Source organism: Oryza sativa, chromosome 10 (genome assembly GCF_034140825.1).
Source record: "Oryza sativa Japonica Group chromosome 10, ASM3414082v1".
NCBI classification, from domain to species: Eukaryota; Viridiplantae; Streptophyta; class Magnoliopsida; order Poales; family Poaceae; genus Oryza; species Oryza sativa.
In genome coordinates this window covers 18,585,944-18,608,999 of record NC_089044.1, presented here as the reverse complement: position 1 = coordinate 18,608,999, position 23,056 = coordinate 18,585,944, and the positions used below count along the sequence as shown (strand labels likewise).

At 39.0% G+C, this 23,056-nt stretch overlaps 2 protein-coding genes across 2 annotated transcripts; both read left to right on the top strand.

Annotated features, from left to right (window-relative positions):
- Positions 1-1,051: 1,051 nt before the first annotated feature.
- Positions 1,052-3,041, top strand: LOC4348907 (uncharacterized). Its single transcript, XM_015757525.3, has one exon. It carries the CDS (start codon positions 1,140-1,142, stop codon positions 2,511-2,513), a length of 1,374 nt encoding a protein of 457 aa, XP_015613011.1. The 5' UTR covers positions 1,052-1,139; the 3' UTR covers positions 2,514-3,041.
- Positions 3,042-15,359: 12,318 nt separating this feature from the next.
- Positions 15,360-18,053, top strand: LOC4348906 (transcription factor MYB4-like). The gene is made up of 3 exons (XM_015757470.3): positions 15,360-15,771; positions 15,867-15,996; positions 17,267-18,053. Exons 1-3 carry the CDS (start codon positions 15,639-15,641, stop codon positions 17,832-17,834), a joined length of 831 nt encoding a protein of 276 aa, XP_015612956.1. The 5' UTR covers positions 15,360-15,638; the 3' UTR covers positions 17,835-18,053.
- The last annotated feature ends 5,003 nt before the right edge of the window (positions 18,054-23,056 follow it).

Genomic DNA, 23,056 nt, shown 5'->3' with positions numbered 1-23,056 from the left:
CCTATTAGTTAGTGCCCTGTGGTAATTTGAGTTGAAGGTCTTGAGTTCTATTCCCATTGAATGCAAAATTTTTCTTTATTTTTTTCTCTCTAAAAAAAAGAGAGGTGGAAGGGGATGGGGAGAAAAAAAAGGAGAGGGGAGGCGCGCGAGAAGGTGGGCGAGGGAACCCCAGGTGTAGAATAGTCTTACCCTATATATATATATATATATATGAAAATGTTTATGTACTCCCGGGAGTACGTACTCCTGGTCCGCATCCACCGTCCATCCGCGTACCGCATAGATCGATCGCACACATGTTCCTGCTTATCGGATCCCACCAGACCCAATTTGAATTTTCTAAAAAGAAATACTGGAATATTTGATTATCCCTTGATGATCGGATCTGGCATCGGTGTATATATATATATATATATATATATATATATATATATATATATATATATATATATATATATATATATATATATATATATATATATATATATATATATATATATATATATATATATATATCTCCTACATATATAATAAAAGTAATTTACGAATATAAATATTTTTTCATCTTAATATAATCATGTAAGATCTTGTTGTGAAGATTTAATTGTAACGAACACAATGGTGTAATCGGATAAGTAATTTGAGAGAAAACTTGTTTGAAGAGGAAAAGGACGTACATGTATATTAAAAAAATGCATGCATGTAGTACCATGTATTAGATGGACTTCTCCACGTTTCTCTGTGTTTAGGCGTCGCTAGTTAAGACAAAATCGAGAGCCCTCTCCAATTAGATGTTACGTCCTAATCTCGTAGTAATTTCATCGAACGTGCGATTCTGACTAAGAATCCTACTCCATGTCGAAGAACTTCACAAATAGGGCCAAGAATAAATTCGGAAGAAGGCCCAGATTGTCCTCTAAACCAAGCCCAATACATAATTCAAGCTCATTCCACATCTCCACAAGCCCAAATCCAAGCCCAGCCCAGACCAAGGCCCAGGCCCGCCTCTGCGGTCTCCTTCGTCACCCGCGCGTCAACCAACCTCCGGCGTCTCCTCCCCCCGATTCCCCATTCGCCCTCGCCACCGCCACCGCCACCGCCACCCCTCGCCGCCGCCGCCGATCCGCGCCGCCACCGCCATGCCGGCCGCCGCGGACCCCGCGCCTCCGACGCCACCGCCGCCTCCTCCCCCGAGCCTGGACCTGCGGACGGGCGGGCGGATCCTGCGGCGGGCGGCGGCGCACTCCCTCCGCCCGCGCTCCCTCCCGCCGCTCCTCCTCGCGGCGCTCCTCCTCGTCCTCTTCCGCCTGGCGCTCGTCGCCGGCACGCTCCGCCTCGCCTCCTTCGCCGACCACGACCCGGCGCTCCGGTCCCTCCTCTCCCGCCTCTCCCCGCCCGCGCCGCACGCCCCGCCGCACCCGCCCCCGCGCCACCTCCCGCGCCGCCGCTCCCCGTTCACCTCCTCCTCCTCGTCCCCCCCTTCCCTCTCTGACGACGACTTCCTCGTCGGGACCCTCGATCCCGCCTCCTCCGCCCCCTCCCGACGCCGCAACGCCTCCTATTACGAGTTTCTCTTCACTCCCTCCTCCTCCTCCTCATCGCCCAAACCCTACCCCTTGTCGCTCCCCCACCGCCTCCCTTCCACCGCGATCCCGTTCACCTTCGTTGTCCGTAACGAGACCTCGCCGCCGAAGCCCGCCGCGGGGCGAGACGGCGGCAGTGAGCTCCGGTTGCTCGACCTGACCAGGCGTGACGCCGTGGCCATCATCAACCTCCTCGCGATGCTTTCGTCCGTGCACGTGCTCGCGATCCTCGGCTACATCACCGTTCACTCCGTAGCTCTGGGCACCGTGTTCGCGTCTGTCGCCGGGCAGCACTTGCAGGGGCGGCCGCGGCGGTGGTTCCATTTCTCTGGTATGGCTTTCAGGGTGAGACGGCTCACTGGGTTTGCGTTCCTGCGGTGGGCGACGCGGGACGCGATCGTGCAGATGCTCTGCCTCTGGTTCTTCTCCGAGGTGCACGACCAGGCGCAGCTGTTCAGGCTCTTTGTCGTCGCCAAGCTCATGCCCTTTTCAGCATCTGTCAACCCGTGGCTCGCTGCGACCGTTGGAGGGCCAGAGCTTGATGGGTTCTTCATTGCGTGGGCTCTCCTTGATGCGGTCGTCTCGGTGCTTTTCACCGTGGTGCCATGGGTGATTGTTATGGACCGTGATCCACGACCGCCTGGTCGCAATGCTGTGAAGGAAGGATGCTACCTTGTGTCATTGATGGCAACTGATGCCACTTTGATCAAATGCTGGCAAACAGTGGTATGCGGCAGCATGGGACAGCTTGCCATGGTTACACTTGGTGGGAAGGTTCTTGGCGGATTTCTCCACTCAATCGGAGAGGTGTACTTCATGGTGGTGTGGCTGATGTTCTACTTTTCAGCAAGGTGTAAGGAGGTTCGGTTGGGGGGCCGCCATTTTGGATTGGAGGATGTGGCAGCTGCTCTTGATGGGTTCAGGCAATAGCATGTTGACAGTTGCAGCATTACTTTTTCAGTGGGAAGAGGTATATTTCATGCCTCATAATGCTCATTCATGCCGCATTGCTGGTCTTGGTGGAGTCGCAATTTCGTAGTTCTCTTAATCTTCCAAATTGTGCTATGATGTTCTGATTCGGATGAGGGAGAGAGAACTTGGCAATGCTTGTATATACAGTTTTTGTCCTATGGGGGTAATCATGTATAGTGACACCATTTGGCACACAAGAAAGGTTGTCTTGTTCCTTTTTCCATCGGAGGTGAGATGCCTTGTGATAGAGGATGTAGATCCAAGATGATGATAGCGAGATTTATACAGTCCTATGGTGTAGTAGCAGAATTATCTTGAGTGATTTTTGGGATGGAAACTCTTGGTGCTTCAAGTTCACACGCTGTTGACACTATGTTGATATCCTTTGTTTTTCTTCTTTTGTTGTGTGAGCAACTTTGTCTATAACTTCATTTCAATAACCCTTTAACTTTCTTTTCAACGAAGTTGCTAGGCCATTGCTGAGTTTTCTTTTAATGGCCCAGTTCTTTTTTGGGTCCTGGTTCTACTAGTCTGCCATTATTTGTCTCTTCAATTGATACGATATAAATTTATCACACATGATCTGGAATTCTCTCCAACACATTTGGTGCACCTCTATAAGCAACTTTGCATGTGAGGTTCTATTTATTGGATAATACCCCTTTTGGACCAGTGTCTATCATATTTCATTCCACAATGACCTTTACTTTTAGATATGATCTGCGGTTCATGTTCCCTTACATGTCACTTGTTCAGTTGTTCCAACTATTTATTCAATCCATAATTCATTAAAAAGTTTAAAGCCTGTTGCATGTGGGATACTGGAAAATACTGAATTGGTGGTGTTGATTGATATTGGTCCAAAATCAGTAGTGAACCCGAGGAAGTAGAAGGGTGGGTGCAAAGTTTGGACTGATTATAAGAGACAGCGTATTGTCATTTTAATTCTGTTTACCAGTTTGTATCATGATTGCAACCCTTACTTAATTCATGTTCAGAACATAAAACGTACTTCTCATGAGTATTTACCATTTAGATATTCACTTGTATGTATTAATACATAGGGCAGGCATTCAAGCTGAATATACTCAACTGCAGTCTTCAAAAGACAATTGATCTTTGCCTTGTTCATCCCTTTTTCCCCTTATTTGTCATGCTACTAAATTAAAGGACCAGTTGCTGTTAGGCTTTTATAAATGGCATTTAGAGATTGGTTAAGATATGAACAAACATATGGTTTCAGTAATTTGGTATAAGAAAAAAAAATATAGGACACGTATCTTGCTACGCTAGGCTCAATTCCAGGTTTGCCCAGTATTCTGTGACCCATCGATAAACAAGAAGACTAAACCATACTCTATTTTGACTTATGCTGTTATGCATCCTGGTATTGATTTTGCACACTTAGGACTTGAAAGGTATAGCTTAGAAGTTAAAACATCAATTTTATGAGGCAGGGGGCCGTGCCAACTAGAAACTAGATAAATTGGTACTAGTACTATGAAGTATGGTGCCATCTCTGAAGCTTGTGCCATCTACTCTCATGAGTCATGTACTGTGACCGCAGCAGGTATTGTTTAATTTGTAAAAGAAGTTAGCATTTGCTTCGATGGCATTGTGTTTGTAATTTTTTTAAAGTTTGCCAGTACATATATGACCAGAGGATGCCGATCATATGTAGCCATGCATTGTTATGATTCTTCTCAGTTTCTCAGTTCTTATGTATCATGTTATGTTTCATGGAAAGATGAAAAGGTATATTGCATACTGTGGGAACTATGGAGTCATAAACTGCTGATGCTTATGTAAATTTTTGTGGAAAATGTTTTGCTTTGGGATAATACTTGTATCAAGTATGTTGAGAATATGTTTGCTGGCTGCTCATGGAAATGTATTTGTTCATCGGTTGCTTCACTGCATATCTCATATTACCTTCTGCACTTGAACCTGCAGTCTTCCAGTTATCTGAAGGCCGCATCTGTACATGTCTGAATAGCTGGTCGCTTTTACCTATGGAACTTTGGCTTGTTTATCTCATGCGACTATGCGATTATCTACCTGTGTTAGAGGTTGCTGAATGATGCATTTGCTATTCTTTGTGTCGAGACTAATTCGTTCTATGTTACTGACCCTAAATTATGCTGTGCTGTGGTCTGGAAAATGGTTTGAAATGCTTCATTACCATTTGTTTCTCCTGTCACTTGTTAGTCAAATCCTACTATCAGAGAGATGAGGTACAGAGCAATTGAGTAAACTGATTCATGAAACCTTTGGGCATGTCATGTCGTGTTCTTCCCTGTTATGATCTGATGAGCTGCGAACAGGATGATATGCATCTGCTTTCTTTTGCTGTCCTTTTTATTTTGGAGATGGATGCTTGTGTTTTCAGATGAACAGGATTTCTCTCGTTGACATGTTGGCCTGGCCCAACCTCTCGTAGAAGGAACGGCTAAAATGTAGCCCGCAGGCAGGTCACGCTTCGTTATGGTTGCTGAAAATTACTGAGAATATCTGACAGCCAACAGGAGCTCTATGGTCGTGTACTCTCCCTGGTTATAATGTTTTTCACCTGTACTCTTTGTCTGTTTTTTAAGTACTTGCCACCGGACATTATTCATGTATAAACCTCGATCGCTTGTATTTCTTTAAAAAAATATATAAATACTTTAGAGCCCCTTAGAAAAAAGGTGTTTCATCAAAGTGTTTTTCTTAAAAAAAATACTAAGCATTAAACTTTCATTCGAAGTAGTTTAACCATTTAAAAATTTAGGGGCATGTTAGTTTTTAGTCACCTAAAAGTACCCACATATTTACTTTTGGACAACCTAGATCGCATCAAGATTTATGCAAGAACAATAAACTTTGTCTAATTCTTCCCTCTTCCTTCCTGTGATGCGTGTCTTCTCTCAATTGCGGCTGAATTACTAGCGATGTAAGTGGGTAGTCCTGTTACCCGCATAAAAACCCGCTTGTTAGTTCATTTCTCACATGATAGTATAAAATTTAGAAAAAAAATGAATTAAAAGTGAGATAAGCGGGCTAAAAAAAACCCGCTTGCCCACCCCGCTTGAATCCCTATGAATTACATGAGCTCGATCCCTAACCCAAGCCGCCGCCTCCCTCCCTCCCCCACCCCCTCTCCCTGGGCTTTGCTTGTGCCAGTGAGCCCCATCACATAGGTGTACTCCCTCACGCTCTTGTCTCTTCTCTTATACCTATACCTAGTGAGATGACTCCGTCCTGCCTATATATTTTTTTTTATTTCTGGTGACTTACACTATCGAGACACCACCGTTGCAACCACATTCTAATCACTACAAATCCAACGTCAGTTCCCGCCACTGACTTTGTCCATCGTCCTCTTCTAGCCCCTCAACTCTGGTGGCAATGTCGTTGTATGTCACAGTCTTGCTGCATGCTCATGTTCACCACCTCCTTAGCCATCCCTATAAAGTTGCCCACACCGCCCCCTACCACTTCACCACCACCCAACCTTAAAACATAATCCATATGTCATTTGTCGAGTTTTGATGTCATCGCCACTATAGGTTGTCGTCAACGCCATCGTTAAGAAGTTGTTGCCGCCGTTGTCATCATTGGTGAGTCTTTTGTCATGAATCCCGCTTCTTCCTCTCCCCATGCTATAGGTTGGAATATAACTTTATAACCATTGGATTTAGATCAAGTGACTGAGATTTGACCATGAGAAAATCTTTGTCACCTAAAACCTAGCAATCGGTCAAATGGTTAATAGTAACAAGTAATCTTGGAAGAGTTTGGTCTCTCCTGGTAAGATGTATAGTACTCAATCCATCTCAATTTAATCATCATCTAATATTTTTGAGGTCTTCCTCTTCCCACAATAATCACACTTTAAAAAGTGTATTTTCGTTTAAACTCAGTATTAATTACTTCTTATGTTTCAAAATATAAGATATGATCTATCCAGATTTATAATCCTGATACACTTACATTTTGAGATGATGAAAGTAGTTTTTACTACCCACATGGCCACATGATGTTAATCTTTAAGAGAAATGAGATGCAAATAATAAGATGGCTGGCCGGCTAGATCGATCTTCATGAGCGAATAAAAAGATGCACGGCGGCTAACGAGATAGGCCCAAGGACGTACGGCCGGCTGTCGTATCAACGTTAGTAATAGCAAGTTTAATAGTATAACCCACTACTAGATCTAATTTATTTATAGCCGATCTAATAGTCAATTCATATAATAGTTGCTTACTATACTATTAACATATGGTCCCACCTGTTATACACACATTACGTCTTTGAGTCCGTACTGTAGCTAGCTATAAATCTGTAGTCCGCTGCTGTTCTCTCTTATCTTTTATCTCATTAAAATATGTTTATAGCTGGTTAATAGTAAGCTATTGTACCTGCTCTAACCGCACGACGATTAGTAGCCAACTTGGAACGAATTGAAACGGCGACTGCGTCTCATCAGCAGCCCATCACTGGAGTAGTAGTGTAAAGTGGCCGCGCCATGTACGTTAATTACGAGCTCACACACATGCCCATGTGAGATAATTAACCCATGCATGTTGCCCTAATTAAACAATGGAACATATGAGATCGAGTTGTTGATTAATCCTTGAGCCACAACAATACATTATATTATACTACAATTCATGGACTGAAAGATATACTAGCTAGCCATGAGCATACTGACATATATGATGATGGCTATAGCTAATCATGGCTCAACTTTTAGGTAAACAACGTGCCAATATTTGATAGATAGAGGGACTATACTAGCTAGTGTGTTGAAAGGATTTCTGGGTGGAAATGGCCTTTTTTTCTTTCAGGAGATCTGATAGGAGATTACGTGCAAGTATTTTAAAGGTTATATAGGTTGATAGGTGTACATCTGTAGTCAAGCTCAAATGTAGCTCATGCATTCTATTGCTATTATCATTATATCCTATTCAAGGCATATATATAGTGCAACAACCGTCAAACCGACAAATTTTTTTTTATGATTACTAAAAGAAGTAATATGTACATTACGAGTAAATTTCATAAAATTATAGAACCATGACTTTCACAAAGCGATATTGCTCTATCGTTTGCTTTTCAGCTTATCAGCAACAACCAAAATTTACTTTTTAAATTTTAAAGTTAATTTTGATGTTTTCTTAATCGTATTTTATTATTGATGGTAAAATCTTATCTTATTCATATATATAAAGCTACAGATTTAACGTAAAATTTATCATAGAATTCTACTCCCTCCGTCCCATAATATAAGGGATTTTGAGTTTTTGTTTATAGTGTTTGACCACTCGTCTTATTAAAAAAATTTATGCAAATATAAAAAACGAAAAGTTATGTATAGAGTACTTTGGATAATAAAGTAAGTCAAAAAAAAAGTAAATAATAATTCAAAATTTTTTTAATAAGACAAGTGGTCAAACCGTGTAAGCAAAAACTCAAAATTCCTTATATTATGAGACGGATGGAGTATATTATTTAACCTACACTATGACAATTCACAATGCACTATCACAATCTTAATTCATCGCAATTTCTGCATGATCTGTTGACAAAATGGCGACATGATGTGCCGGCACGTGCATATACCATTGTTATGTCCAGGATGTACATGTAGTACTGGAGTCGTAGCATCTGTGGAGGCCATATGCTACCACTGTTACAGATTCTCAGGCAACTCAACATCCATCACATCCATCCGTTTGTGACTCGGGGCCTATTTGGTTTCCAGAGACTTATTCTAAGTCTATGTCATATCGAATGTTTGGATATTAATTTAAAGTATTAAACATACACTAATTACAAAACCTATTTCATAACCTTGGACTAATTCGCGAGACGAATCTTTTGAGTCTAATTACGCTATGATTTTAACAATATGATGCTACAGTAAACTTTTAATGGATTAATTAGGCTTAAAAAATTCGTCTCGCGGATTAGCTCTTATTTATGAAATTAGTTTTTTTATTAGTCTATATTTAATACTCTAAATTAGCATCCAAACATCCGATGTGACATAAGCTAAAAAGTTTTAGCCCCATCTAAACACCCCCTTATCAACTGCCTACAAACATGGACCACTGCTCATTGGAGTAGTACAATGTTTCTATAGCCAACTAGGAGTACTGGAGTACCATTAGCTTGCTACCAACATGCGTGAGAGAACAATTAATCACATACTCCGTATGTGACAAAGTTTCTATTGACTTAATTAGTTGGTGTCTAAATTTACCACAGTACTATAACAAGCCAATATATGTAGCCAACAAAATCGTTGGCCACAAGTGTGACAAAGTCTGGATCAAGTTAATAACTGAGTACTCCTATATATGGCGCATGGGGCAATGAGTTAGGCACCCTTTAATTTGATTCAGCCTACTAGCTGAGTTTCTATTGAACACGTTTCACGAGCTGTTAAATGGTGCGTTTTTTTCTAAAAAGATTATATATTTATATTTAAGTTTATACCAGTTAATACTTATTTAATTATGCGTTAATGATTTATCGTGTTTTCTGTGTCACTGATAAGCTCAGCCTAACAACTGAGTTAATCAAACGGTGTATTAATCAAGTGTTGCTTGTTATAGTTGCATCAACCACTAAAATAACTGCTTAACAAACTATGATATGTCTAAAATTCGACATGGCAAAGCCTGTGACAGCAAATCAAACAGGTCCTAATTTTCTTTTTGTCCTTCCTGGTGACAAGAAAAGGAGAATTAAGCAGCCGTAGCCCTGTAGATCCTTTTGCTTGTACTTTTTCTTTATCAACTATAAAAAAGAAAGAAGCTGGACAATGAAAAGACAAAAACAACTCTAAAGTTAATCTAAAATCAAATCCTAAAATTTAAAATCAGCTTCATGTTAAGCGCACACTTAATTATAGACCCACTGGCTATAATTTATCTCTTAATTTCAGTGAACTTTTGGCTCCAAGGAGCTCAATTATTTAGTGATTACCTGCTAAATAAAGTAAGAGTTCCACATGATTCCCCAAAATTAGTTAATACTACAGTACATGGTTGGGTGTGCTTCAATTCGTACGGTCGAACAATAGTATACAGTGGCATCTCTTCTGTCTCTCATCATCCTATAATTATGCTCTGAGCCTATTGATGCTGATGCACCAATGGATTATTACCTGCATTGTCTCCCTATCTCTCCATTGATCGATGCATGCCATGTTACACGGGCAATTTTTTTTTTGAAAAAAAAAAAGCCGGCAGAGTTGCACATATATTTATTGTATTTTCTGTTCAATTGGATAGGCAATTGGGCGTATGATCTCGATGCGGTTTTATCTAGCACACAAGCCCTCCACTCTAACACACCAGCATATATTATCCGTAAGTTTGTAATGATTTTTTTAAGAGAACATTATCATCAATCCGGTTTTATCATCACATTTTATATACATTGTTAGCTATTAATTCTGCATATACTTGTTAAACTGGCCAATAGACATTTTGGTCTCGTGCTCTTATTTATGCTATCCTTAGAAAAAAAAGTAAGGAATTATTGGTGGAGATGGGATGCTACCTAGGAGGAATGGTATCGACTCAAAGCGTCATATTGACGGTATCCTGTGGTTATAATAGCAACTCTGTTTTGGGTAACCTCCACTGGACAATATTTTCTTGAACTCCATTTCTAAAAGAATTTAAAATATATTTGATTCCCTTATATTTTTATTTTTAAAATATCTGTTGTGTCAGCCCTCCATCAGATGGGTGGAGGCTGGAGGGCCATTGGAGCTCAATCCAAACGCACGCCAGACAGTTGAGATGTGAGAATATATTTCACTTATATATAGCTAAATCATAAAACTGTTAATAAAAAATCTTAATTAGTAGACTAATGTACAGAAAAATCGTAATAAAATCTCTCACGGCTATATATCCTCTCGCACCCTAAAATTCCTCCCTCTCACCAAGGAGATTCGAATTGAGGGACACAAGCCATTTTATTGGAGGAATATTTCTAATTATTCCTAAGATGAAATAATTGGTCATACCTACATGCTAATTGCTAAACGTATGAATTGATGAATCATGCATGATTTATGATAATTATTCGAGACTACAAACGAACTAATTGACTTATTATAAGAGTTGAAAAATTGGCACGCTGCCCTGTTAATCCATACCGTACAATCCTTTGAAAGAAAAAAGGACATGACCCAGTGGCACATATATATATGTCCTCCAGTCAAAGATAGCACAGTGTGAACCCTCGTCTACTCCTCCCCCAATCTTTGAACCCTAGCTTGCAATATGCAGGAGATCGAGCAGCTAACTCTACATGAGCTTAATTAGCTTGGAAAAAGTTTTCCCGGTCTCTATCTCGTCCACTGTTTCCTCTCATCTTCCAACTTATTACTACCAGCAGCAACATCGACCAATTAATTAATATTTGTTTTGGTTAAAAGCACAGTCCATGTTGAACTCATGCTGCTTGGTCAGATTATTGTTACAGTATGCATGTGCAGCACTCATGCTCAAACAGCTGGTTCTTTATTTATAACTAATCCAAGAACATTGGTCAAGTTGGTAGTATATGAATAGTCTTTTTTTTTTGTTTTCTTTATATGTGTACCATAGTTATTGATTGTGTGAATCTGTGATATATGCAGTAGACTGGGGGTGTAGTTCTCTTCCATTATTTGGCAATAAGACCCTCGTGTGTTCTCTGAAAGAAAAAAGGAACAAGAGAAAGAAACATGAGTTCACATTATAAGAAATGGCAAAAGGCCACAATTGACCTAGAATAATTAAGGCAGATGGTCACATCAGACTATCATAGCACGTACTCCGTAGTACATCTGTGGAAGATTGGATCATTTATATATGCTAGTACTCCAATGTACTCCCACTATATTTTGAGATAGAGCCATAGAGGTAGTGGTTACTCACTTGGTCTTAAAATGTAAGTATTTATAAGTTATTTAGTCAGTTAAATATTAAGAATAAGGGGAAATATTTTCTTTCTTTTACCTTTTTGATCAAAATTTGAATTTTGAATTGTTTAGGTCCCCTCCTAAATACTTGATTTACTTGAAATGCTTGGATTCATGTGCATTGGAATCAATGTCCTAGAACTGTTTATATTGTGTATAAAATTTGAATCCTAAAAATGTTTATATTTTGGAATAGAGAAAGTAGATGAAAGGTATACGCTTGCCAAATTCACTTCAGCAGATATCAATAATGCCATTTCAGCTTTGGTTATAACCAAAGCGGTTTTGAACTTTTAAGTTTGTTTTTGAATAATTTCTGGTGAACTTTTTACATGTCTCTTTATCAATCAAGAAAATAGAGTTTGGTGGCGAAAGTAACAAAAGAACCCCTTAAGTTAATTTTATTATTAAATTCTACAATCTAAATTAATTTGGCTCAGTGGCTGCTCTGGAGTCTGGATCCAACCAACAAATGGCTCTGCTAATTAATCTGCAGCTCATGTCAGATGGTAGCTAGCTCTTGTGGATTAACTGTACACTATTCAATCTCTAAAAGGTGCACTAATTAACTTTAAAGAATTTTTCACCTTATGTTCTTGAATCTTGAACTTTCATATGTTTGGACTGATCTTAAGCATGCAAAACCTCGTTTTCAAATTTGATTTTACTTGGTTGTCCATCATCGATCCATGCCTGCCTTCAGGCCCACTGGCCACTGGCCTCCATGCATAGGCAGCACTGCTATCTGTCAAAAAAAGAATGAAGAGGCCAGGTGAACCAAGAAAAGAGAAAAATGCACCTCTGCAAAATGTGATTTGCATGATCATAGTTTATGGTTTTAATTACGCCTGATATAAAGTAGATGCATTGTATGCATTATGCTCCAGCACTGTAAGCTACTACATGATAATCAATGCTATTTTAAATTGAAAGTGTAAAATACAATGGATATGGCACTGTTCGAGGGATGGATCAGAAAGCAGTTGCTTATCTTTAACCAAAAGTACAATTATTCTAATTTAATAGGTGCATATGGGTGTACCTTTTACAATATTTAATTTGTTAATTCAGTAACAACATGTCTGCAGCCAGACTCTCACAAAAGGACCAAGTTGTTGTATACTACTGCTAGCATCCGGGTATCATGGAAAACAAATTCTTTTTGTTATCTTTCTTCGCCTTTTTCTTCCTTTAAAAATATATATCCATGCATGTATGGCTTGGAGGAATCGTGCGTGAATATTCGATTTGCTTCCTTTTTTTTTCTGAAAAATGTGAGGAGGATATTCGTTTAGCCAAGAAAAAGATCTGAAGCAAATGCCAGTGCTATCTTTAATTAATTTGCATATCCCCACAAGACATTGCTATCACTAGCAATGCAAACTGGTTCCAATCATAGATGATGACCTGTATATCTAACTGACTTTTATTTCCAATGACATTTTCTCTTCTTTTCTTCTTCAAAAAAGAAAAAAAATATATTTTTAACTAGGTTCCACTACCTTACTTTTCTTGAAACGGGATCTAGAATATCGATGAATAATTTTATATGGTTTAATTTTTTTCTGGTGGGTCAATTTTTCACGTGGAAACGCTAGTTTTTTAGGCACTACAGTATGTTTTTTTATGGCAAGTCCGATGGTGAGGGGAAATGGGGAATGGAGGACTCCGATTTTACCTAGTAATTAATCCCTCCGTTTCATAATATAATTCATTCTAATATTCATTAACATTAATATGAATATGGGAAATGCTATAATGACTTACATTGTAAAACGGATGAAGTAGAGATTAAACATTAATTCATATCAGCCTATCAGGTATATTGGATCATTCATTAAGTATATTAATGGTGTTTTGCTGTCTCGGTTTCCTGGATTTTGACATAGACATGGCTGGCACCCAATTAGCCCAGCCTGGTGTTAATTAGCTGGATGACTGGATCTTACTATACATGGCAAAAGTGTTCACCACTTTGATGTCAATTATTGGAGAGTTAATTACCCATATATATGCGTAGTATATGTGATTTTGAAAGTGTCCAAACATGTAGTGCAATTTTATTGGGAGTAATTAATACACTGAATTAAAATTCATAAAAGAAAGATAAGGTGTTACCAGGTCAGAGATTTTACTTTACTTAAATACCACATAGCAATGTGAATACGTGTGGTGAAACTATACCACTTTGATTTATGGACAAAGTTACTGATGATAGTTACACTAAAACTAAATAATGCAATCAACATGGCCTCAGTAACATGGATAAAAAACTACTAAATTATTATTGCCGAAAGTAATTGGGTGACTTCGTCAAGATCTTACTGTTGTACGTGAAGTGTGAACAGTACCGTACCGTCTAATTTTATAAAGGATGCAGCGTGAGACGGGTATATTAACCACTAACTCGCACTAGGACGGCTTATCAACCATTTACAATAAAGCATTAAAGCCTTCTTCATAGTGGAGAAATGTGAAAGCACTTTTAAAGAAATTACGCCAAACTATATAAAATTCTTACGTTGTAAGAAGCCCCAAATATGTATGATTCACTGATTCACACAGCATTGGATGATGATTTAGATCTCTCTGATTTAAGTTAGGTGACTTTAAAGACACTAACATGTGGAAGATATGGATCCTTCCTTTTCCTCGTAATAAACCATCACATAAATAAAACTAACCATCCTAAAGCCTCAACAATCGTGAAAAACTGTAGATATAGTTCTTGGAAAATTCATATCTTTCTTTCGGAATTACAAAACTAGAAAAAAAATACTCCCATCGTTTTAAAATATAAGTATTTCTGGTTATGAATCTGGACAAGTGTTTATCTAGATTCATAGTTAAAAGTTGTTATATTTTAAGATAATGTAGTGCTTATTAGAAAGACATTACATCTTTTCCACAAAGACTTTTCTTTTTTTACTATGAATTTGAATAAGTATTTCTCTAGGTGGATATCCTAAAATGAAATACTCTATTCGTCTCAAATATAGCAACTTAATACAACATTAGACACCACTTATTAATATGAATCTGGATAGGGATAACGAATCTAGACATGATTCATGGCACTAGGTTATATCTATTTTATTTTAGTTACCGTTATAGTACCTTCTCTATCTTAAAAAACAAATCATGTTCAGATTTATAGCACTGGGATGCATCACATCCCGTAGTAGTTTATTTTTATGGGACGAAAAGAGCACATCAGAATCATGTGCTTTGAAAAAGATCAAAAACAAAAAAAAAGAACATCCAAAGGCAAATTCCTTCTTGGGTACAACCATGTACTCTAGTCCTACAAAGTACCACATAATTCTTGCCACTTGCCATCTCTTCCCTCTCCCTCCCCATTTGTTCGATTCCCCATTTGGCCTTTTCCTAGAACCATCCTCCCTCCCCCACAAAACCCCCCAAAAAAATTACAACAAAAGCAAAATGGATTTGAACAAAATTCAGGATGAAACCTTGAATTCAACACTGCACCCTCCTACTAGTAGTAGCACCTCTACCAGTTACTTCTCAATCCGTACCAAAATATAAACACTTCTAAAATAATATCAAGCCAAATATTTTTTAACTTTGATTATTAATAGAAAAAAAATAAAAACAAATCAATCATGTAAAATTGATATTTACTAGATTTATCATTAAACAACTATCATGCTCCATATGTAACTTTTTTTATTTTAAACATCGTACTTTTATAGATATTATTAGTCAAAGTAGTATCTCGAAGACTAAGTGTAAAATTGTTTATATTTTAGAGCGGGGAGAGAGAGCTACCCATCTTCATCAGCTAATGATCCAAAAGAGGCACCAAAAAGAAGAAGGAAGAAAAAAACACGAAACGCGCAGTCGCGTCTCACCCCCATTTGCCGCACGTTGCCCAACTCCTCCTCCTCCTCGTCATCGTCTCCGTTCCGATCCGCGCCCATAAATACGCGCCACCCCGCCCCCAACCTCGCCGTCCTTGTCCCCCCCAAGAACCCCCCGTGCGCCACCACCACCACCACCACCACCACCACCACCACCGAGGAATTCTCGCTGTCGCCGCCGCCGACGACGACGAGGAGAAGGAGTATCGCTCACAATCTTCCGGGCCGATGGGGAGGGCGCCGTGCTGCGAGAAGGAGGGGCTGAGGAGAGGGGCGTGGAGCCCCGAGGAGGACGACCGCCTCGTCGCCTACATCCGCCGCCACGGCCACCCCAACTGGCGCGCGCTCCCCAAGCAAGCCGGTTAGTAGTAGCCTCCGCCGCCGCCGCCGCCGCCGTTGCTGTTGTTCTTGGGTTGATGATGATGATGAGATGAGATCGGTGTTGGTTGGTTGCAGGGCTTCTCCGCTGCGGGAAGAGCTGCAGGCTGCGGTGGATCAACTACCTCCGGCCGGACATCAAGCGGGGGAACTTCACCGCCGACGAGGAGGACCTCATCGTCCGCCTCCACAACTCCCTCGGCAACAGGTCCGTCTAAACCACTCTCCTTTATTTTCAGTTTTTTTTTTACTTCATTCAGGTCTAAACCACTCTTCTTCTTCTTCTTCTTCTTCTTCTTCTCTTTTCAGTTTTTTTTTACTTCATTTTGCACTTTGTTTGTGCGTTTGTGTGGTAATAAACAGATAATTCACATTAATTTTGTCTTCACAAGATTTTTGTGTCTAACCATTGTGTTTAACTGTCCCATCACCTTATGGCCTATTCTTTTTCTCTTTTTTTATTCTTTTCTTCCTTTTAGAAAATAAATTTATGGTCTTGTTTCTTATGGTAGAAGTCAGAGATGTAAAACATTTTTTTTATTAAAAAACATTGTGGTTAGAGTGTTATAAGCAGTTTCGCTGCATATTTGTAAGTAATACTGTAAAATAAAAGTAGTGATTTGATTGAGATGTCGTGGATGAATAGTAGTGGAAAAGATATGCACCAGCTTTTCAAACTTTCAGGTAGGAGTACAGTTTATCATTGATTGGCGGCGATAGCCTCCTCCTCGAGGAAATAAACTTTATACCCCAAAGAAGACAAAAGCTTGTGCCATTAGTTTAATCCCCCATTTGCGAATAACCAAATCCAGGGCTCCAGATTCCATCTCGTTTGGCCTTTCATGGCTGCCAATGGTGGCTGCCTGCCTCCTGCTCATCCTCATGCTCATGCTGATGCATATGCAAATCCTGCAATTGATATGGCTGCTCTGCTGCTGGCTGCTTTGCTGCTGGAGCATCACCACTTGCTCGAGCTGGACCACACTAAACTGTTCGGCTCAGTGCTTAGCTAAGCTTAAGCTATTCATGATGATAATTGTGTACTGCACTAGTGTCCACTGCCCAAAGCCATATATGCATCCATGATCCTTAATTTCGTAGTATACTATAGTTTATTTGCACATGAGTGGCCTGCCCCAGTTGCTGAATTCAATGCCAAAGCATGATTACTTTAATTAATTTGATTGGTTATGTAATTACAAAGAGGAGGAGAAGTTGTGTTCCAATGATGCACTGGATGCTCAATCTACCTGTAACTGTTGCATTTGGAATCAAATCTTTTGCTGCAGCATCAAAATCTTGCAGATTATACAGACTTGTTTAACAGTTTGTTTATTACAAAAGCTTCTCTGCTTCTTTTGTTTTTAGCTGTTTCATGTGACATGATCTGGGTTGCAATTGCATTGCATCGATCAATGCTTTAGCTAGCTCTTCTTGTTCTTGGTGCTCATGGTGCTTTTGTCATTTGTTGCCAACAGGTGGTCAGCCATCGCCGCCCAGATGCCGGGTCGCACTGACAACGAGATCAAGAACGTGTGGCACACTCACCTCAAGAAGAGGCTGGACGACGAACGGAAGCTCGCCGCCGCCGGCGGTGGCGGTGGCCGCCGGCCGCATACGCGCAAGCAGCCCAAGGCGGCAAAGAGCGCCGCCGCCGTCAAGCGCGAGGCGACGCCGTCCGTCAGCGTCGACACCAGTAGCGGCGTGACGTGCTCCACGGTGACCGAGTCGTCGCCGTCGTCGGCCGACGGCGACCACCGGCGGCAGCAGCAGCAAACGCAGCATGCCGCTGTCAAGGAGGAGAGCTTCAGCTCGGGCGGCGAGCTGCCGGCGGCGGCGGCGGCGCCCACGGCAGCGGCCGACATGGACGAGAGCTTCTGGTCGTCGACGGAGGTGACCGGGATGATGGCCGGCCTCGGCGACATGGACGAGGAGCTGGCCATCGCCGGCACGTCGTCGGCGGCGGCGGCGAGGAGCGACGACATGGAGTTCTGGCTCAAGATGCTCCTCGAGTCCGGCGACATGAGGGATTTGGCCGTCTTGTAATCTATTTAATTTAATCATGGCAGAATTAAGCTTGATTAAATTAATTAACTACCGGGAAGAATTGATAGTATCTCTTCTCTGTTGTTTTTTTTTACCTTCTTTTTTCATCTTTTTTTTCCCAGTTTCCAGTGAGAAAACGATGGGAAATTCAGGTGATATTTTCACCTTTGTTAGAAAAAGGAATACTGTAGTAGTAGCAAAAATTTCTTTGGTTCGTTATCAGCTGGCTTCAGAATTAGATGCAGTGCTTCTGTGCTTTGTACTTAATTAATTACCCTCGAAATGAGATGGTTAATGTTATTAGTAGCTTTGCTTAGTTAAATACTGCTCCAAATTGACTGTAATGGCTGATTATGTCTCACTGTGTATCAGTTCATGGCTGGCTGTTGTATTAGGCTTATGTTTTAAGGTGTTATACAGATGTTTACAGTTAGTTTTTTTTTTTACAAAATAAACTGGGGTAGAAAAATATGTTACCAATTGCCATGTCTCTCCGAAGGTCGAAGATTGATATTCTTGGAGGAAAATAATACTATCATTTTGCAAATCCAATAAAAAGGACCTTTACACACCTCAATGCTGAACCAAACCATCCAAAAAACAGTTAAACGAAACTATCACAATGGCCACCTCAATGCTCACGTAGCATCAAGAAGAAATCTCAAAAGATTTTAGAAACGGTTAAATTCTTTCTGTGAGTAACACATGACAAACATTTTCGCAGCACATGACAAGAAAAAGGTTGTGGTAATTAATTAAGGGTTTGATATCCTGTCATGTACAGTACTCCAAGATGTTTACAGAGAGACGGAGATTTTTTTTTTATGAAACGCAGTACAAAGTACAAACACAAGCGTGGAGGAAATATTTATGACTTAGCAGGGGATAATTTGCTTTAATCCTACGTAACTATAAATTTTGTGCAGTAAAATCATGTTATTTATATGTGATTTCATTAGAGGTTTCAGTATATTTTTTCTGAATTTTGTATGGCATGGTTACCTCAAAAAAATTATATATAAGAAACAACATTAATAAAGGGTGCCGAGTACTGAGGATCGGACTTTTGGTATCAAATTATTGTAAAATGAAACAAATCCTCAAGTTAAACCCAAGATTCAGACTACGTCCACACCTACTGAACTGGCTTATTGAACATGTACTTGCTGCTAATTTTCAGAAACTAATTAATCTCAAAGCTCAATCACCATCGGAACGTACAGTGAGGTATTACTTATGTAGGTGTCTACGTACAGTGTACTTGCTACAAAGAAGAGGTGTATATATATATATATATATATTCCATCAAAAGTAACTGAATATTTCAAATGCTAGACTTGAACATAAGATTCTATCAAATCATGATCAGCTGGCTTACCTTATTAATTACAAAATGTCAATGACTAACAAAGCATTTTTCACAAAATCAACTATGATTAACTAATTAGACCGGATTCTTGGTTGACAGTTTCAATAAAAAGGCATCACTAGATCACAATGTACGGGTTCACAATAAGGTGAATAAAATGTGAAGGTGACATCAGATAAAATAAATGTTCTCGTTGCTTTTATGCTCATAATTATTGCTAAGTCAGAGAAGAATTAGTCATGTTGCTCTCTAGATAATTGATCCTAGCTGCAAGTAAATCTGTCCTTAGATCACTAGCAGCAGCTAATTCACAACTTTCACACATCTTTTGGGTTAAAGCAACTATACACTAATTAACCTTAGATCAGCTGACGCTCTCTCTCTCTCTCTCTCTCTCTCTCTCTCTCTGACGACCCTTGGCTAATTTCTTTGGACGAACACATTACACACGTACAGCTAGCATGCATAAACTGACAGCTGAAAAAAGAATACGTGAAAACACAACGTCTCCGTGTCATCGAAGAGATTAGAAAAACTAATGTGAAGCTGGCCATGATCGATGCCTGTTCATCAACGTTTCAGTCTTTCAGAGATTTCCAAGCATTCTTGACCGACCAAGCTAATGGTCAGCTGCAAGAACAAATGTCTCGCTGATAGATTTGGTTCGGTCAAAGAAAAGATTACGCAAGTAACCAGTAGTAAACTACTCGATAAAAGGATAAATAACTAGCTCTAGTGACCAATTTGCAGGAGCGTATGACGTTAACACGGCTCCCCCCCCCCCCCCCCCCCCCAGGACTAGGTTTACTGTCAAAATGGTTCTTTTTTCCTGTACTGAGATGCTAAACATTTTTTATTTCTCCACTTAGACTCCCTGATCAAGTCAAGGATCTAATCTAACAATTTCCTGATCTTGTAGCTGTACACAATCAAATCCATGATGAGGTAGACAACTTTGTTACTCCCACTGTGACTCAAGATATGTCACAAAATAAATCTATTTCTCTGCATAACCACTCATCTCAACAAAATCCTTTCTCCATTTAATTTTTTTCACCTACTTTATCTTTTCAACCTCTTCTTCATTTCTACCTATTTTTTATATATACATTAAACTCTATAAATGCTTATATTTTGAGACAGGAAGTATAATCTTTCGCCATTTCTATGAGACTATCATAAAAGTCTGGATGAAGGGCCTAAAAGACAAGCAGGTAGCAAGCTTGATTTTGCCAGTTTTGGCAAATAATGGCCGGTTGTGGTTGAAGGCTTGAAAGAAAGAAAACTGGAAGAATGGTCCAAGGTACACTCCTCCAGCTGTTGAACAAGGCAGACTCAGCATCTGTCCATTCATCATTCATCAATGCCATGCAATGCATGCAGACGCTTGGGAGTTGCAGGAACATTGCGGTTTTTTATTTTATTATTATTATTATTATTTTTGCAGCTCTGAACAATCAGCAGCAATTCAGCAGCTCTCTGCCAAATTAGTGTGGTGGCTACTGTGCACTGTAGTGCTGGAGGCGGCAAAAGCCGGATCGGACTGCTCATTGGCATGGTCGAATTGGTAATAAATAGTAGTCCGAACAATCACTTCTTTTTAAGTTTATACTCCCTCCATCTACTTTTGATAACCATATTTCATCTTGACACACTGATCAAGAATAAATAATTCTACTTATTATCTATTTAAACATGCTACTAGTTATTCCTCGTAAACAAGCGATTCATTGATATTTACATTTGTCGATGTCTATGTAGCCAATCTTGTGTGGAAGAATGGAGTGTAACGCATTAAATCCGAGAAAATTATTAAGAGAATAGGTGGTTGGATTGAGATATGTCTATCAAAAGTAAATTTTTCAGATTTAGAAATATGCCTATCTAAAATAGATGGAGAGAGTAGTTAGAAATAAAGTCTTTTTAAACGGTTCTTTTCACTACGTAGTACTACTCCCGTTTACGAATAACTATCTATCGACAATGGATATACTTTTTACATATATTTTTTTAAAAGATAGCATCAAAATGATATGTTTAAAAGTGCAATATTAATAAAGTACAGTCAATTACAAATCTAATAATAGAACTCTGAAGCCACATAGTTTGATTATCTGAAAGTTATAGGTCGAAGATACGCCTCAATGTCAAAACTGAAGGGGGCAGCAGGAAGCAAGAAGCTAGAAGACGCGAAATTGCAGCGGCGATTCTTTGCATGGAGTCTGAGGCAACGTAGGGTGGGACAGATGGCTGCTAGGGAGCTGAATAGAACAAAATTAAGGTAGGAACCAACGAACAGTTCATCGTTATAAAGAGATTTCATGTCCAAATTTTCTAGTTATTCTTACCCCCAGTTAAGTCAAAGTTTCTTGCCCCTTTTTTTAAGTCAAAGCTATAATACTTTTCCGTGTAATTTTGAGTGAAGCTATTGGGATTTGGTATATAATTCTTTGCCTTTTTGTTTTCATAAGTACATTAATATTGCAAGAAACTTTGGGAAGAAAATCAAATTTGGTGTAAAACCCTTGCTTTTTTTATTATAATACAATACTATTTTTCTACTCCCTCCGTCCCATAATATAAAGGATTTTGAGTTTTTGCTTGCAACGTTTGATCACTCGTCTTATTCAATTTTTTTTGAAATTATTATTTATTTTATTTATGACTTACTTTATTATCTACAGTACTTTAATCACAACTTTTCATTTTTTATATTTGCAAAAAAAATTGAATAAGACGAGTGGTCAAACGTTGCAATCAAAAACTCAAAATCCCTTATATTGTGGGACAGAGGGAGTACACAACTACAATGATCGAACAACACGATCATATTGGATTCACCGATCCAACCGAATCTAATGGTGTTTTTTCTCTTTTTGCTAATATGGTACTAATTTGTAATAAATCTCGGCGGTGACTTGTTTTCTATCTTTTTATAATAATAAAAGTATATTACATCCTTTGACTTTTATAAACAATAACAATAGATATATAATTTGGGTAGAAATTGATCTATAGGAGTACCTTCTAACTCCCTTTATTCCACAATATAGCTACTTTAGTGGTCAAATTTTGTCTTGAAATATAATTAATGAAGTATTGTTCTCCTACCAACCATCTCTATTGGTGGTATTCTTTTCTCCTGAAGATGAATATTAAGTTTTTTACGTAAAATGAGGTGGTATTAACATATGATTTATTGATTTTTAATTATTACTCCATCTGTATTTTAATGTATGACGTCGTTGACTTTATAATCAACGTTTGACCACTCGTCTTATTCGAAATTTTTATGCAAATATAAAAATACTTATGTCATGCTTAAAGAACTTTTGATGATAAATCAAGTCACAATAAAATAAATTATAATTACATAAATTTTTTGAATAAGACGAAAGGTCAAACGTTTGTCAAAATGTCAACGGCGTCATACATTAAAATATGGAGGGAGTACAAACTTGAAAAATAGATTAATATGATATTTTAGAGCAACTTTCATATAGAAAGTTTTCACACGAAACGCACCATTTAGTAGTTTAAAAAGCGTACCACGAAAATCTTAATGTTTATCCAACTCATGTTGGAGAAGAGTTTCTACCCCTATATATATATATATATATATATATATATATATATATATATATATATATATATATATATATATATATATATATATATATATATATATATATATATCTTTGGCTGAAAAAATTGGACACTCGCACAACACTCGTTTCTAAATTTTTCTCCTCTATCTCGTCATTTCCTCTCTTCTCTCTCCTAATCTTTTTTAGTAACGGTGAAATCTAAATTTTTTTTCTAGTAACGGCAAAATCTGAAAAATCTCTTCTAA

Coding starts and splice junctions, on each gene's coding strand:
- LOC4348907 (XM_015757525.3), top strand. CDS start 1,140: ATGCCGGCCGCCGCGGACCCCGCGCCTCCGACGCCACCGCCGCCTCCT.
- LOC4348906 (XM_015757470.3), top strand. CDS start 15,639: ATGGGGAGGGCGCCGTGCTGCGAGAAGGAGGGGCTGAGGAGAGGGGCG. Junction 15,772..15,866: donor CGCGCTCCCCAAGCAAGCCG/GTTAGTAGTAGC, acceptor GGTTGGTTGCAG/GGCTTCTCCGCTGCGGGAAG. Junction 15,997..17,266: donor CACAACTCCCTCGGCAACAG/GTCCGTCTAAAC, acceptor TGTTGCCAACAG/GTGGTCAGCCATCGCCGCCC.